At 44.7% G+C, this 15,905-nt stretch overlaps 1 protein-coding gene across 1 annotated transcript in view; it reads right to left on the bottom strand.

Annotated features, from left to right (window-relative positions):
* LOC139548414 (SR-related and CTD-associated factor 4-like) overlaps positions 1 to 13,808 on the bottom strand; it is a 47,378-nt gene extending 33,570 nt beyond the window's left edge. Inside the window, exons 1-10 of the mRNA XM_071358099.1 lie at positions 13,635 to 13,808; positions 12,560 to 12,643; positions 12,391 to 12,435; positions 12,041 to 12,202; positions 11,045 to 11,362; positions 10,491 to 10,664; positions 4,678 to 5,006; positions 1,781 to 1,977; positions 1,578 to 1,678; positions 1,250 to 1,363 (exon numbers count right to left, since the gene is read on the bottom strand). Coding sequence (XP_071214200.1) covers positions 1,250 to 1,363; positions 1,578 to 1,678; positions 1,781 to 1,977; positions 4,678 to 5,006; positions 10,491 to 10,664; positions 11,045 to 11,362; positions 12,041 to 12,202; positions 12,391 to 12,435; positions 12,560 to 12,643; positions 13,635 to 13,664 — 1,554 coding nt within the window. The 5' untranslated portion in view covers positions 13,665 to 13,808. The remainder of the gene's footprint in view (positions 1 to 1,249; positions 1,364 to 1,577; positions 1,679 to 1,780; positions 1,978 to 4,677; positions 5,007 to 10,490; positions 10,665 to 11,044; positions 11,363 to 12,040; positions 12,203 to 12,390; positions 12,436 to 12,559; positions 12,644 to 13,634) is intronic.
* Between the last annotated feature and the right edge of the window lie 2,097 nt (positions 13,809 to 15,905).

Genomic DNA, 15,905 nt, shown 5'->3' with positions numbered 1-15,905 from the left:
GGCTGCCTGCCGCCTCTAACCACCAGGCTGCCTGCCGCCTCTAACCACCAGGCTGCCTGCCGCCTCTAACCACCAGGCTGCCTGCCGCCTCTAACCACCAGGCTGCCTGCCGCCTCTAACCACCAGGCTGCCTGCCGCCTCTAACCACCAGGCTGCCTGCCGCCTCTAACCACCAGGCTGCCTGCCGCCTCTAACCACCAGGCTGCCTGCCGCCTCTAACCACCAGGCTGCCTGCCGCCTCTAACCACCAGGCTGCCTGCCGCCTCTAACCACCAGGCTGCCTGCCGCCTCTAACCACCAGGCTGCCTGCCGCCTCTAACCACCAGGCTGCCTGCCGCCTCTAACCACTAGGCTGCCTGCCGCCTCTAACCACTAGGCTGCCTGCCGCCTCTAACCACTAGGCTGCCTGCCGCCTCTAACCACTAGGCTGCCTGCCGCCTCTAACCACTAGGCTGCCTGCCGCCTCTAACCACTAGGCTGCCTGCCGCCTCTAACCACTAGGCTGCCTGCCGCCTCTAACCACTAGGCTGCCTGCCGCCTCTAACCACTAGGCTACCTGCCTCCTCTAACCACTAGGCTGCCTGCCGCCTCTAACCACTAGGCTACCTGCCGCCTCTAACCACTAGGCTGCCTGCCACCTCAAAATATTAGAATGTAATCCTATATTAGTACTCAAACTGTCTGTTTTTCTTAGATGCAACAGAATAGTGTGTTTAGAACTCATGTTTCTGTGTGAAGAGAGAGAGAAGCCTCAGATGTAACGTTGACAGTAGATTTACGACGGCTTGGTGATAAGACAACATTCCATGGTTAGTGTCTGTGTGCCTGTCTGTCGGTGCCAGGGAGACACAATCTACAGTTTATTTAAGGAAATGACCTAGTGTCTACTTTGCATTAGTATTCCTATATAAGCAAGCAGTATATAAACTAGAGACAGATATTTGGCGCCATGTAAATCTTGATGTCTGTTGCATGAGAGCAAAATGTACCTTGGTATAAATTCTCTCATCTGTGATTTGTCATGAACATCCAGGAGGATGAACTTTGCTATAACCGGGCTGTGGCTTATCCCTGCTGGTTGGGCTCTCAACAAATCACCTATGGGTGGGGTCGTTGACAAGCTCCATGTCCGCAGTAATTCAATTAGGTTTGACTGTTTTCAGGAAGTCTAAAAGTCTCTCCTTTGATTAGAATAATTTCACCACAGTATAAAAAAAAAAGAGTTGGTTTAACATAAATCAACAAGTACCTTGATGGCCTTCTGGTTGACCTTGAAGGATCCTCTGCCGAGTTTGTGTAGAGCTCTGTAGGCATCCTGTCTGTGGACCATCACTATGTAGGCACAGCCACGAGGAGGGATCATCTGAAGGGGAGAGGGATGGAGAAGGTTGGTTTTAGCTCCTAAATTGTTCCCTTTCACAACAGCCCAGTGTATTTTTCAGGGTCAATCTCCCGCTGTGTCTTATACAGAGCACTCTCCTACTAGACTATTTCCTATGTGTCTCCAGTGAAAAGTAGTGCACTATAAAAAGGGAATAGGTTGTCATTGAGTAGATCAGTGTCAGCTTCATACGTACATTGATGGAGTCTATCTGCCCAAACTCCTCTAGTAAACACATGACGTCCTGCTGAGAAGTCTTCTTGTCTAGCTGGCCCACCCACAGAGTCGTGGTGCAAACTACACAACGAAGGAAACATTCAATATGAGCACTGGTCAAATATAGTAGGGAATAGGGAGCCATTTTGTGACGCAGGTCCTTGTGTATCTGATAATACGTACCACTGAGTGTCTGGCTCTTGATGCTGGGCAGACCTTTTTGTCTACGGTCTTTGTCCTTCTCTCTCTCCTTCCTCTCCTGTGAGCGGGAGCGAGGGGAGTTCCAGCGACTTTCCCTGGAGCGGGACCCAGAGCGCTGTGAAGAGTGTCGGGGCTTCCGGGAGGGAGAACCAGACCTGGACCTCTTTCTCCTGGGAGAACTAGGAGAAATCAAATCTTATTTCAAATGCTTTTAAAATCACAACACACTAAATCAGGGCTCTCCAACCCTGTTCCTGAAGAGCTACCATCCTGTAGGTTTTAACTCCAACCCTGTTCCTGGAGAGAAACCGTCCTGTAGGTTTTCACTTTAACCCTAATCAAGTGCACCTGATTGTAATAATTACCTGGTTGATAAGCTGAATCAGGTTAGTTACAACTGGAGTTGGAGTTAAAACCTACAGGAGGGTTTCTCTCCAGGAACAGGGTTGGAGCGAAAACCTACAGGAGGGTAGCGCTCTGTATATATAAAAGCATATAAATGACTATATAAAAGCAAACGAGATAGACGACAAAAAAATATAATACGGCGGACTAAAATCCAAGCTAAAACAGCAATACAGGGGACTAAAAGCCAAGCTCAAAACGGCGGACTAAAAGCCAAGCTCAAAACGGCAGACTAAAAGCCAAGCTCAAAACGGCAGACTAAAAGCCAAGCTCAAAACGGCAGACTAAAAGCCAAGCTCAAAACGGCAGACTAAAAGCCAAGCTAACACAGCAATACGGCGGACTAAAAGCCAAGCTAACACAGCAATACGTGGGACTAAAAGCCAAGCTCAAACAGCAATACGGGGGACTAAAAGCAAAGCTAACACAGCAATACGGGGGACTAAAAGCCAAGCTAACACAGCAACACGGTGGACTAAAAGCCAAGCTAACACAGCAATACGGGGGACTAAAAGCCAAGCTCAAACAGCAATACGGGGGACTAAAAGCCAAGCTAACACAGCAATACGGGGGACTAAAAGCCAAGCTCAAACAGCAATACGGGGGACTAAAAGCCAAGCTCAAACAGCAATACGGGGGACTAAAAGCCAAGCTAACACAGCAATACGGGGGACTAAAAGCCAAGCTAACACAGCAACACGGTGGACTAAAAGCCAAGCTAACACAGCAATACGGTGGACTAAAAGCCAAGCTAACACAGCAACACGGTGGACTAAAAGCCAAGCTAACACAGCAACACGGTGGACTAAAAGCCAAGCTAACACAGCAATACGGTGGACTAAAAGCAAAGCTAACACAGCAATACGGTGGACTAAAAGCCAAGCTAACACAGCAATACGGTGGACTAAAAGCCAAGCTAACACAGCAATACGGTGGACTAAAAGCCAAGCTAACACAGCAATACGGTGGACTAAAAGCAAAGCTAACACAGCAATACGGTGGACTAAAAGCCAAGCTAACACAGCAATACGGGGGACTAAAAGCCAAGCTAACACAGCAATACGGTGGACTAAAAGCCAAGCTCAAACGGCAATACAGGGGACTAAAAGCCAAGCAAACACAGCAATACGGGGGACTAAAAGCCAAGCTAACACAGCAATACGGTGGACTAAAAGCCAAGCTCAAACAGCAATACGGGGGACTAAAAGCCAAGCAAACACAGCAATACGGGGGACTAAAAGCCAAGCTAACACAGCAACACGGTGGACTAAAAGCCAAGCTAACACAGCAATACGGTGGACTAAAAGCCAAGCTAACACAGCAATACGGTGGACTAAAAGCAAAGCTAACACAGCAATACGGTGGACTAAAAGCCAAGCTAACACAGCAATACGGGGGACTAAAAGCCAAGCTAACACAGCAATACGGTGGACTAAAAGCCAAGCTCAAACGACAATACAGGGGACTAAAAGCCAAGCAAACACAGCAATACGGGGGACTAAAAGCCAAGCTAACACAGCAATACGGTGGACTAAAAGCCAAGCTCAAACAGCAATACGGGGGACTAAAAGCCAAGCAAACACAGCAATACGGGGGACTAAAAGCCAAGCTAACACAGCAACACGGTGGACTAAAAGCCAAGCTAACACAGCAATACGGGGGACTAAAAGCCAAGCTAACACAGCAATACGGGGGACTAAAAGCCAAGCTAACACAGCAATACGGGGGACTAAAAGCCAAGCTAACACAGCAATACGGGGGACTAAAAGCCAAGCTCAAACAGCAATACGGGGGACTAAAAGCCAAGCTCAAACAGCAATACGGGGGACTAAAAGCCAAGCTCAAACAGCAATACGGTGGACTAAAAGCAAAGCTAACACAGCAATACGGTGGACTAAAAGCAAAGCTAACACAGCAATACGGGGGACTAAAAGCCAAGCTCAAACAGCAATACGGTGGACTAAAAGCCAAGCTAACACAGCAATACGGTGGACTAAAAGCAAAGCTAACACAGCAATACGGGGGACTAAAAGCAAAGCTAACACAGCAATACGGTGGACTAAAAGCAAAGCTAACACAGCAATACGGTGGACTAAAAGCAAAGCTAACACAGCAATACGGTGGACTAAAAGCCAAGCTAACACAGCAATACGGTGGACTAAAAGCAAAGCTAACACAGCAATACGGTGGACTAAAAGCCAAGCTAACACAGCAATACGGTGGACTAAAAGCCAAGCTAACACAGCAATACGGTGGACTAAAAGCCAAGCTAACACAGCAATACGGGGGCTAAAAGCTAAAACAGCAATATGGTGGACTAAAAGCCAAGCTAACACAGCAATACGTGGGACTAAAAGCTAACACAGCAATAGGGCGGACTAAAAGCCAAGCTAAAAGGTGGGAACAGACAGGTTTCCATTAGAGGTCTCCTAAACATAACCAACTAATATCAACAATAGGGCCCAGCTTCTTACCGAGAGCCAGACCTGGAGCGTGATCTCCTGCCGTGGCCGCGCTGCCTCCCCTCCCTCCTCCCAGACGGATCTTCCCTTTCTCTGGGGTTTCCCTGGTCCTGGTTCTGCTGGTCAGTGTGCTGGCTCTGGCTGGAGCCCTTGTTCGCACCAGGGTATCCTCCACCAGGCGTCTGCTGTCTGCCAGGCTGGCCCTGAAACTGTTGCTCCAGGCTGGGCTGCATCTGACCAGGAAAATGGCCGTCGTACTGGTTCCCCGGAACAAGGGGATTCATCTCCTCTCTCTTTACTTCTTCTGGTTCGTCGTCATAATCAAAACGGTCCAAGAGTTTCTGAAGATCGACAACCATAACAATGAGCAGAGCTTAATTTAGCTCCAGATCCATAATAATAAGAGCTGCATAATTTAGCTCCACATACATAAGAGCTGCATAATTTAGCTCCATAACAATAAACAGCTGCATCATTTAGCTCCATAACAACAAACAGCTGCATCATTTAGCTCCATAACAATAAACAGCTGCATCATTTAGCTCCATAACAATAAACAGCTGCATCATTTAGCTCCATAACAATAAACAGCTGCATAATTTAGCTCCATAACAATAAACAGCTGCATAATTTAGCTCCATAACAATAAACAGCTGCATAATTTAGGTCCATAACAATAAACAGCTGCATAATTTAGGTCCATAACAATAAACAGCTGCATAATTTAGCTCCATAATAATAAGAGCTGCATAATTTAGCTCCATAATAATAAGAGATGCATAATTTAGCTCCACAACAATAAGAGATGCATAATTTAGCTCCACAACAATAAGAGATGCATAATTTAGCTACATAACAATAAGAGATGTATAATTTAGCTACATAACAATAAGAGATGTATAATTTAGCTACACATCCATAACAATAAGACCTGCATAATTTAGCTACACAACAATAAGATATGCATAATTTAGCTACACATCCATAACAATAAGACCTGCATAATTTAGCTACACAACAATAAGAGATGTATAATTTAGCTACACATCCATAACAATAAGGCCTGCATAATTTAGCTACACAACAATAAGAGATGCATAATTTAGCTACACAACAATAAGAGATGTATAATTTAGCTACACATCCATAACAATAAGACCTGCATAATTTAGCTACACAACAATAAGAGATGTATAATTTAGCTACACATCCATAACAATAAGGCCTGCATAATTTAGGTACACAACAATAAGAGATGTATAATTTAGCTACACATCCATAACAATAAGACCTGCATAATTTAGCTACACAACAATAAGAGATGCATAATTTAGCTACACATCCATAACAGAGTACAATGATTTACTTCGTCATCCGTAATAATCACACTAGACGTAATATCTGTGACTGACCATCCCTCTCCAGGAGGCTTTAAGAAAACCACGGCAGAACGCCTCTACCCCACGCGACCTATTTGTTGTGTGTATGTACTGACATGTATGTGTAACTGATAGATTCACACACACACACTATGCAAATTGTAATGTCTGGTCAGCCATGGTGCTGGGAACTATAGGGATGGGGGGGTGGGGGGGGGGGTTGGAGCCCCTGGAGGCCTCTTCTCCTGATTACACTAGTGACCATATCCTCTACGCATCCAGCACAGGTGGAGGTGTTGCTAACATTTACGACAAATTTCAAATTACAAAGGGGGGGGAAAAGTGTGTTTTCGTCTTTTGAGCTTCTAGTCATGAAATATATGCAGCCTACTCAATCACATTTTATAGCTACTTTTTACAGGCCTCCTGGGCCGTATACAGCGTTCCTCACTGAATTCCTATCGGATCTTGTAGTCACGGCAGATAATATTCACATTTTTGGTGACATCAATGTTCACATGGAAAAGTCCACAGACCCACTCCAAAAGGCTTTCGGAGCCATCATCAACTCAGTGGGTTTTGTCCAACATGTCTCCGGACCTACTCACTGCCACAGTCATACCCTGGATCTAGTTTTGTCCTGTGGAATAAATATTGTGGATCTTAATGTTCTTCTTCATAATCATGGACTAATAGGACCAACATTTTATTACGTTTGCAATCGCAACATTTAAATCTGCTCAGACCCCCAACCAAGGATCATCAAAAGCCGTTGTATAAATTCAGACAACCCAAAAATTCCTAGATGCCCTGCCGTTCTCCCTCCACCTACCCAAGGTCGTTAGAGTACAAAAAAAATTGGTTACCCACCTAACTGAGGATCTAAATTTAACCTTGTGTAAAACCCAAGATGCAGTCGCACCCTTAAAAACAAAAAAAACATTTGTCATCAGAAACTAGCGCCCTGATATACAGAAAATACCAGAGTCCTGAAGCAAGCTTCCAGAAAATTGGAATGGAAATGGAGCTCCACCAAACTGGAAGTCTTCCGACAAGCTTGGAAAGACAATACCGTGCAGTATCGAAGAGCCCTCACTGCTGCTCGATCATCCTATTTTTCCAAACCTAATTGAGGAGAATAAGAACACTACAACATTTGTTGATACTGTCACAAAGCTAACCAAAAAGCAGCATTCCCCAAGAGAGGATGGCTTTCACTTCAGAAGTCGCTGAATTCATCACTGCTTCGACGAAAAGACAACGATGATTAGAAAGAAAATTACGGACTCCTCTATGAGGAGTATTTCTCCAAATCTCAGTTGTCCTGAGTCTACACAGAAGTGCCAGGAACTAGGATCAATGGAGACAAGTTTTTTTAAATCCTGTATCTCGACACATTCATGGCCTCTAAACCATCAAGCTGCATACTGGACCATATTCCAACTACTGAAACAGCTACTTCCTGTACTTGGTCCTACTATGTTGAACATAAAAAACATCTCCCTATCCTCCAGATGTGTACCAAACTCACTAAAGAAGTGGCAGTAATAAAGCCTCTCTTGAAAAAGCCAAACCTTGACCCAGAAAATGTATAAAAAAACTATAAAAATCGGCCTATATTGAATATCCCATTCCTCTCAATTTTGGGGGAAAGGGTGTTGTACAGCAACTCACTGTCTCCCCGAAGACAAATAGAGTATATGAAAAGCTCCCGTCTGGTTTTAGACCCCATCATAGCACCGAGACTGCACTAGTTAAAGTGGTAAATAACCTTTCAATGGCGTCAGACAAACCGTAGTGCTGCTTTTGACACCATCGATCACCACACTCTTTTGGAGAGATTGGAAATCCTAACTGGTCTACACGGACAAGTTCTTGCCTGGATTAGATCTTATCTGTCGGGAAAGGTATCAGTTCGTCTCTGTGGATGATTTGTTCTCTGACAAATCATTTTTAAGTTTTGGTGTTCCTCAAGGTTCCGTTTTAGGAACACTATTGTTTTCACTATATATTCTACCTTTTGGTGATGTCATTCGGGAAACACAATGACAACTTTCACTGCTATGCGGACGACACACAGCTGTACATTTCAATGAAATACGGTGAAGCCCCAAAATTGCCCTCCCCTGGAAGCCTGTGTTTCAGACGTAAGGAAGTGAAGGGAGGCAAATGTTTTACTTTTTTTTTTTTTATCTGACCAAACCGTTAGTTCTAGGTAACAAGAAACAAAGAGATCTGCTGTATGATATGACAATTAATCTTGATGTCGTCAGTCGTCTCAAATAAAACTGAAGGACCTCAGCGTTAATCTGGACCGTGATCTCTCTTTTGACGAACACAGCTAGGACATCATTTTTCCATCTTCATAACAATAGCAAAAATCTGAAACTTTTTTGTAAAAAAATGATGCCGAAAAGCGAATCCATGCTTTTGTCACTTCTAGATTAGACTACTGCAATGCCCTACTCTCCAGCTAAAGCACTAAATAAACTTCAGTCAGTGCTAAACATGGCTGCTAGAATCTTGACTAGAACCTAAACAATGTGATCCTATTACTCCAGTGCTAGCCTCTCTGCACTGGCTTCCTGTTAAGGCTAGGGCTGATCAAGGTTTTACTGCTAACCTACAAAGCATTACGTGGGCTTTGCTTGCTCCTACATATCTCTCCGATTTGGTTCTGCCGTACATACCTACACGTACAAGACACAGGCTTCCTTATTGTCCCTAGAATTTCTAGGCAAACAGCTGGAAGCAGGGCTTTCTCCTATTGAGCTATATTTTTATGGAATGGTCTGCCTACCCATGTGAGAGACGCAGACTCCATCTCAACCTTTTAAGTCTTTACTGAAGACTCATCTCTTCAGTAGGTCCTATGATTGAGTGTAGTCTGGCCCAGGGGTGCGAAGGTGAACGGCGAGGCACTGGAGCGATGAACCGCCCTTGCTGTCAACGCCTGGCCGGCTCCACTCTCTCCACTGGGATTCTCTGCCTTTGATCCTATTACATTGGCTGAGTCGCCGGCTTTCTAGTGCTCTGCCATGCCGTCCCTGCATCACTTGAATGGGTGGAATCACTGACATGATCTCCTGTCTGGTCTTGCGCGGTGGAGGAGATCTTTGTGGGCTATACTCAGCCTCGTCTCAGGATAGTAAGTTGGTGGTCTGTTGATATCCCTCTAGTGGTGTGGGGTCTGTGCTTTAGCAAAGTGGGTGGGGTTATATCCTGCCTGGTTGGCCCTGTCCGGGGGTATCGTCGGACGGGGCTATAGTGTCCCCGACCCCCCCCAGTCTCCAGTAACTATGCTGCCAGGGGGCTAGGGTCAGTCTGTTATATCTGGTGTAATTCTCCTGTCTTATCTGGTGTCCTGTGTGAATTTAAGTATGCTCCCTCTATTTCTCTCTCTCTCCCCCCTCCAGTAGGACCTAAGCAGTAGGACCATGCCTCAGTCCACCCGGCTGTACTCAGTCCACCCGGCTGTACTCGGCTGTACTCAGTCCACCCCGGCTGTACTCAGTCCACCCCGGCTGTACTCAGTCCACCCCGGCTGTACTCAGTCCACCCCGGCTGTACTCAGTCCACCCCGGCTGTACTCAGTCCACCCCGGCTGTACTCAGTCCACCCCGGCTGTACTCAGTCCACCCCGGCTGTACTCAGTCCACCCCGGCTGTACTCAGTCCACCCCGGCTGTACTCAGTCCACCCCGGCTGTACTCAGTCCACCCCGGCTGTACTCAGTCCACCCCGGCTGTACTCAGTCCACCCCGGCTGTACTCAGTCCACCCCGGCTGTACTCAGTCCACCCGGCTGTACTCAGTCCACCCGGCTGTGCTGCTGCTCCTGTTTCACCTGCTTGCTGATATGGAACCCTGACATGTTCACCAGACCTGCTGTTTTCAACTCTCTCTCTAGCGTACCTGCTGTCTCGACCTCTGAATGCTCGGCTATGAAAAGTCAACTGACATTTACTTGTGACGTACTGACATGTTGCACCCTCTACAACCACTGTGCTTATTATTTGACCCTGCTGGTCATCTATGAACGTTTGAACATCCGGAAGAATGATTGGGCCTTAATGGTCATGTACTGTTATAATCTCCACCCGGGCACAGAGAGAGGGCTGGCCACCTTCCTCAGACTGGTTCCTCTCTAGGTTTCTTCCTAGGTTCCTGCCTTTCTAGGGAGTTTTTCCTAGCCACCGTGCTTCTACATCTTCATTGCTTGCTGTTTGGGGTTTTAGGCTGTGTTTCTGTATAAACACTTTGTGACATCAGCTGATGTAAAAAGGGCTTGAAATAAATTTGATATGTGACATGTGTTGGATCCCAGTAAGACTAGTTGTCGCTAATTACGATCCTAATAAATCAGAAATCAAAAGCTGTCCTGTTTGATTAGGCCTCTTAAATGGTCTGTTGGTCAAAAATATGCCTAAAGTACAAAAATGCATTACCTTAGCTAGTGAGTTCTTCTGCTCCGTAGGATGTGTCTGGTGTGTGTTCAACAGTGGATGGTGTGTATTATGCTGGCCTTGGACCATCTGTGGGTGGTTCTGTTCAGCCATGGTGTTGGGAACCATAGGTGGAGTCTGTTGCCCTGGCTGGAACCTCTGGAGGATCTTCTGAAGCTGGACAGACAGGAAGGAATACAGCAGAATTACACTTAATCCACCCAATCAGTTACTACCTTGGTGACAAGCAAGATACTATGCATTTATCCTTTATTGGGCTGGTATATACCTTTATTTTCAGAAGAATTTACTAGTTTACAGTAAACAGCTAAATGGATTGGTCAAGAAAGAGCAATGGTGAATTTCTGTCACAGTCATGTTGTTCTGGGGTATATGAGCTAGTAGTGTGTAATAGTGTAACTATAACAAAATACTTAGAATGAGTATAACTGGAATAGAACCACTGACAATGGCAATTTAACTTCACAGAAGTAGGGTGCACTCATCATGGCTGACCTGGTATTGTGATGCATACTTTCATTCTATATAGCTCTCACCTCGTGTCCCTGTCCAGACTGGAAAAGCTGTGCCACAGCAGCCAGGGCCTCAGGGTTCTGGAGCTGTGGGGGGAGCTGGGGCAGGGCTGCTGCTATGGAGGCACTGGAGACTTGGGGCAGGGCTGCTGCTATGGAAGAACTGGAGACTGGGGACTGGACTGATGCTATAGAGGCACTGGGCACCTGGGGCTGGGGGTCCTCCTCGGGGGAGGGAGCAGGGACTAAGGAGCCAGCAGCCATGTCCAACAGGGGCTGGACGATGTCCATCTCAAATACAGCGTTCTTCTGCCACAGGTTGAGAACACGGATGATTTTACTCTGCAGGGAGAGAGGGAAAGGGAGACAGAAAGGGGAGGAATAAGAATCCGTAATGAGAGAGGTTTACAGTTATGTTGTTTTAGTTGGCCCTTAAGAATATCAGAAAGAGTAAGGTTTCAACTCTTAATTTTTGTATCAGCTCAATACAGCCACACCCGACCCAATACAGCCACACCCGACCCAACTACTGATTAAGTCAATACAAATCATCCACTATTTAACCGTTGATTAATTTAATACAATCATCCACTACTTAACCCCTGATTAAATTTAATACAATCATCCAATACTTAACCGCTGATTAAATTTAATACAATCATCCACGATTTAACCGCTGATTAATTTAATACAATCATCCACTACTTAACCCCTGATTAAATTTAATACAATCATCCACTACTTAACCCCTGATTAAATTTAATACAATCATCCAATACTTAACCGCTGATTAAATTTAATACAATCATCCACTACTTAACCCCTGATTAATTAAATACAATCATCCACTACTTAACCGCTGCTTAAATTTAATACAATCATCCACGATTTAACCGCTAATTAATTTTATACAAACATCAATGATTTGACCGTTGATTAAATTTATACAAACATCAATGATTTAACCGCTGATTAGTGTGTTATCGCTGCATCCCTGAAACAGCTACAGTAATAACCCACCTTGTCATCGTGTGGACAGAGGTAGAGGTTCTGGAAGGTCTGAGTGAAGTTCTTTTGGAACCTGGGTCCATAGACGTCCTTGTCCACTCCAAACTGGTGTCGGGACTGTCGGACAATGGAATCCACCACGTATAGGCCAGGAACTTTCAGTTCTGGCTTACACTGGAGTAACAAGTAACAGATGTTATCATCACTGGTCTTTCCACATTATCACTGGTCTACAAAATTACATTAAGGGTAAAAAAAAAAAGTTTGTTTTTGTTATATGCTTTTGAAAGCTACTGGTATTGTCTGAAAGCAAAGTGACCCCCTATTGATAATAGTTCCTTGGTTGTGTTTCCATGACTTACCTTCTTGATGAACTTCTCTACAATCTGGACGACATGCTTGTATAGCTGAGAGGGGGACAAGAAGTGGAAACAGGATCAAATGTCACATTTTGTCATTAAAATAAATGACATATTTCATTTCCCAATGAGAAACATTCACACACGTTGCTCTAATGTTGGCCGAACTTACCTTGATAGCCTTTATTGCTGATTTAGTGACTGACATCATCTTTGCTCGTGATATCGGAGGCTTCATGTCAATCATGGAGAATAACTGGACAAGGAGGAAAACGAAGAGTACTTTTAGCTAGCACCTAAACGAGGTCATCTAATCCAGACTCCACATAAATCCCAAATGCACATTTGTTTTTATAAGCAGTTAGACCAGAACTGAGGGATTGAGGGTAGACAGGCCGTGTTCACGGGGGGGAAACACTGATGCCTCTACACTGAACACATGGTGCAAATACAGAATAACATACACAACGTGAAGAAAGGAAAAACTGCAGATTTCCGATTAGGCTAAAAAAAATTAACGGCTAACGTTAGTCACCTGCAAGAGGAAGACAGCTATCTAACAAGAATAACGCTTGCTAACGTTACCCCATAACACTTTAGTTATATTCACGTAACGTTGTATTTTTCAGGAAGACATAACCAACTTTTTACATAGAAACAACTGGGCAACTAACATTATCAAACTTTTAGTGACATAACCATGTGCTTCTGCATTTCCTACAACAAAACCAACTCAGGTTAGTTAGCTAAATTAGCCACCATTGGCGTATTTGTCAATAACAAGCTGACCCTATCAGCACAACAAAACAGAAAACTGGCCGTGCAATAGCGTTCACACTATCAGCAGTTTATGGCATGAGTTATACATTAATGGCAGACCAGTTGAGCCAGAAAACGCTCGAGGTTGATGCTCCATCTTCTTAGGTCAACAACAAGGGCAAAGTTCGCATTCATCTTGCATGATAGCCTTTAAATTTTTATCGTTAGCTGCGTAACGTTAGTCATTTTTGAGTTGTAGATTGGAAGGTCGAAAAGTGGGTAGCTTAGCTAGCTAACGTTTGATTTGCTATTACATTTAATAAACACATTGTCCTTCTGTTGGGCTACATCATTTTAGTAACATGACATACAGTTGGCTAAATTATGACATATTTGGACAATACATCGACAGTTCAACTAGCTAACATTAGCTAGATTAGCTAGCAGAATAGCTGCGTAGCTAGCTAACCGACAGCTTCATGTTTTACCTCCAAGTTGAAAGCGTTGACGGAATCCATAATTATATGTTGATATGCCGACAAAATTACCGTTTTAAATTAATAATACGCGTTCATTTAGCTGACTATGTTTATGTAGTCGCAAACATTCGCTTGCATTGCTAACCCATCTATCCGCTTTGCGATAATAGGTGTGGCCAAAACGTTTCCGAGGGAAACACGTCTCGGGAACACAGAACCAAATTCTCGCGAGACAGATTAGAAGAGGCCAGGACTGGATTGCTGCAACAACACGCCACAGGGGTGAGCAGTGGGGTCAGGTTGCTATTCAAGTGTTTCTCAGAAGTTGAGGATGGCGATATGATGATAAATCGATAAATCAATGATGCTAATCATAAAGATCGATGTGGATTTCAAGGGTAGTGGACAACACAAGAAAGCTGTAAAAAGAAAATAAGAAAATTATGTGATACTTCACAAACCCAAGATAAACCACCCCATAGAAATCAAATCACATGAGCCGAATACAACAGGTGTGGTAGACCTTACAGTGAAAAGCTTACTTACAAGCCGTTAACCAACAATGCAGTTTTAAGAAAAATAAGTGTTAAGTAAAAGATAGATGAGTAAAAAATAAAAGAACCAAATAATTTAACAGCAGCAGTAAAATAACAATAGCAAGGCTATATACAGGTGGTACCAGTACAGAGTCAATGTGCGGGGGCACCGGTTAGTCGAGGTAATTGAGGTCATATGTACATGTAGGTAGAGTTAAAGTGACTATGCATAGGTAATAAACAGAGAGTAGCAGCAGCGTAAAAATTTGCATCCTGTAGCACAAACTCCAAAAAGGTTCTGGGACACTGTAAAGTCCATGGAGAATAAGAGCACCTCCTCCCAGCTGCCCACTGCACTGAGGCTAGGAAACACTGTCACCACCGATAAATCCACGATAATCGAGAATTTCAAAAAGCATTTTTCTACGGCTGGCCATGCTTTCCACCTGGCTACCCCTACCCCGGTCAACAGCTCTGCAACTTGCCCAAGCCTCCCCCATTTCTTCTTCACCCAAATCCAGCTGATGTTCTGAAAGAGCGGCAAAATCTGGACCCCTACAAATAAACTGGGTTAGATAATCTGGACCCTCTCTTTCTAAAATTATCCTAAACGATATCATAACCGCCATCGATAAAAGACAATACTGTGCAGCCGTATTCATCGACCTGGCCAAGGCTTTCGACTGTCAATCACCGCATTCTTATCGGCACTCAAAAGCCTTAGTTTCTCAAATGACTGCCTCACCTGATTCACCAACAACTTCTCAGACAGAGTTCAGTGTGTCAAATCGGAGGGCCTGTTGTCTGGACCTGTGGCAGTCTATGAGGGTGCCACAGGGTTCAATTCTCGGGCCGACTCTTTTCTCTGTATAGATCAATTATGTCGCTCTTGCTGCGGGTGAGTTTCTGATCCACCTCTACGCAGATGACACCATTCTGTATACTTCTGGCCCTTCTTTGGACACTGTGTTAACTAACCTCCAGACGAGCTTCAATGCCATACAACACTCCTTCCGTGGCCTCCAACTGCTCTTAAATGAAAGTAAAACTAAATGCATGCTCTTCAACCGATCGCTGCCAGCACCTGCCCGCCCATCTAGCATCACTATTCTGGACGGTTCTGACTTATGTGGACAACTACATATACCTAGGTGTCTGGTTAGACTATAAACTCTCCTTCCAGACTCACATTAAACATCTCCAATCCAAAATTAAATCTAGAATCGGCTTCCTATTTCGCAACAAAGCATCCTTCACTCATGCTGCCAAAACATACCCTCGTAAAACTGACTATCCTACCGATCCTTGACTTTGGCGATGTCATTTACAAAATAGCCTCCAACACTCTACTCAGCAAATTGGATGTAGTCTGTCACAGTGCCATCCGTTTTGTCACCAAAGCGCCATATACTATCCACCACTGCGACCTGTATGCTCTCGTTGGCTGGCCCTCGCTTCATATTCGTTGCCAAACCCACTGGCTCCAGGTCATCTATAAGTCTTTGCTAGGTAAAGCCCCGCCTTATCTCAGCTCACTGGTCACCATAGCAGCACCCACCCATAGCACGCGCTCCAGAAGGTATATTTCACTGGTCACCCCCAAAGCCAATTCCTCCTTTGGCCGCCTTTCCTTCCAGTTCTCTGCTGCCAATGAAGTCACTGAAGCTGGAGACTCATATCTCCCTTACTAACTTTAAGCATCAGCTGTCAGAGCAGTTTACAGATCATTGCACCTGTACATAGC

This window comes from Salvelinus alpinus, chromosome 21 (genome assembly GCF_045679555.1).
Source record: "Salvelinus alpinus chromosome 21, SLU_Salpinus.1, whole genome shotgun sequence".
Taxonomy (NCBI): Eukaryota; Metazoa; Chordata; class Actinopteri; order Salmoniformes; family Salmonidae; genus Salvelinus; species Salvelinus alpinus.
This window is presented reverse-complemented; position numbering and strand designations above follow the sequence as displayed.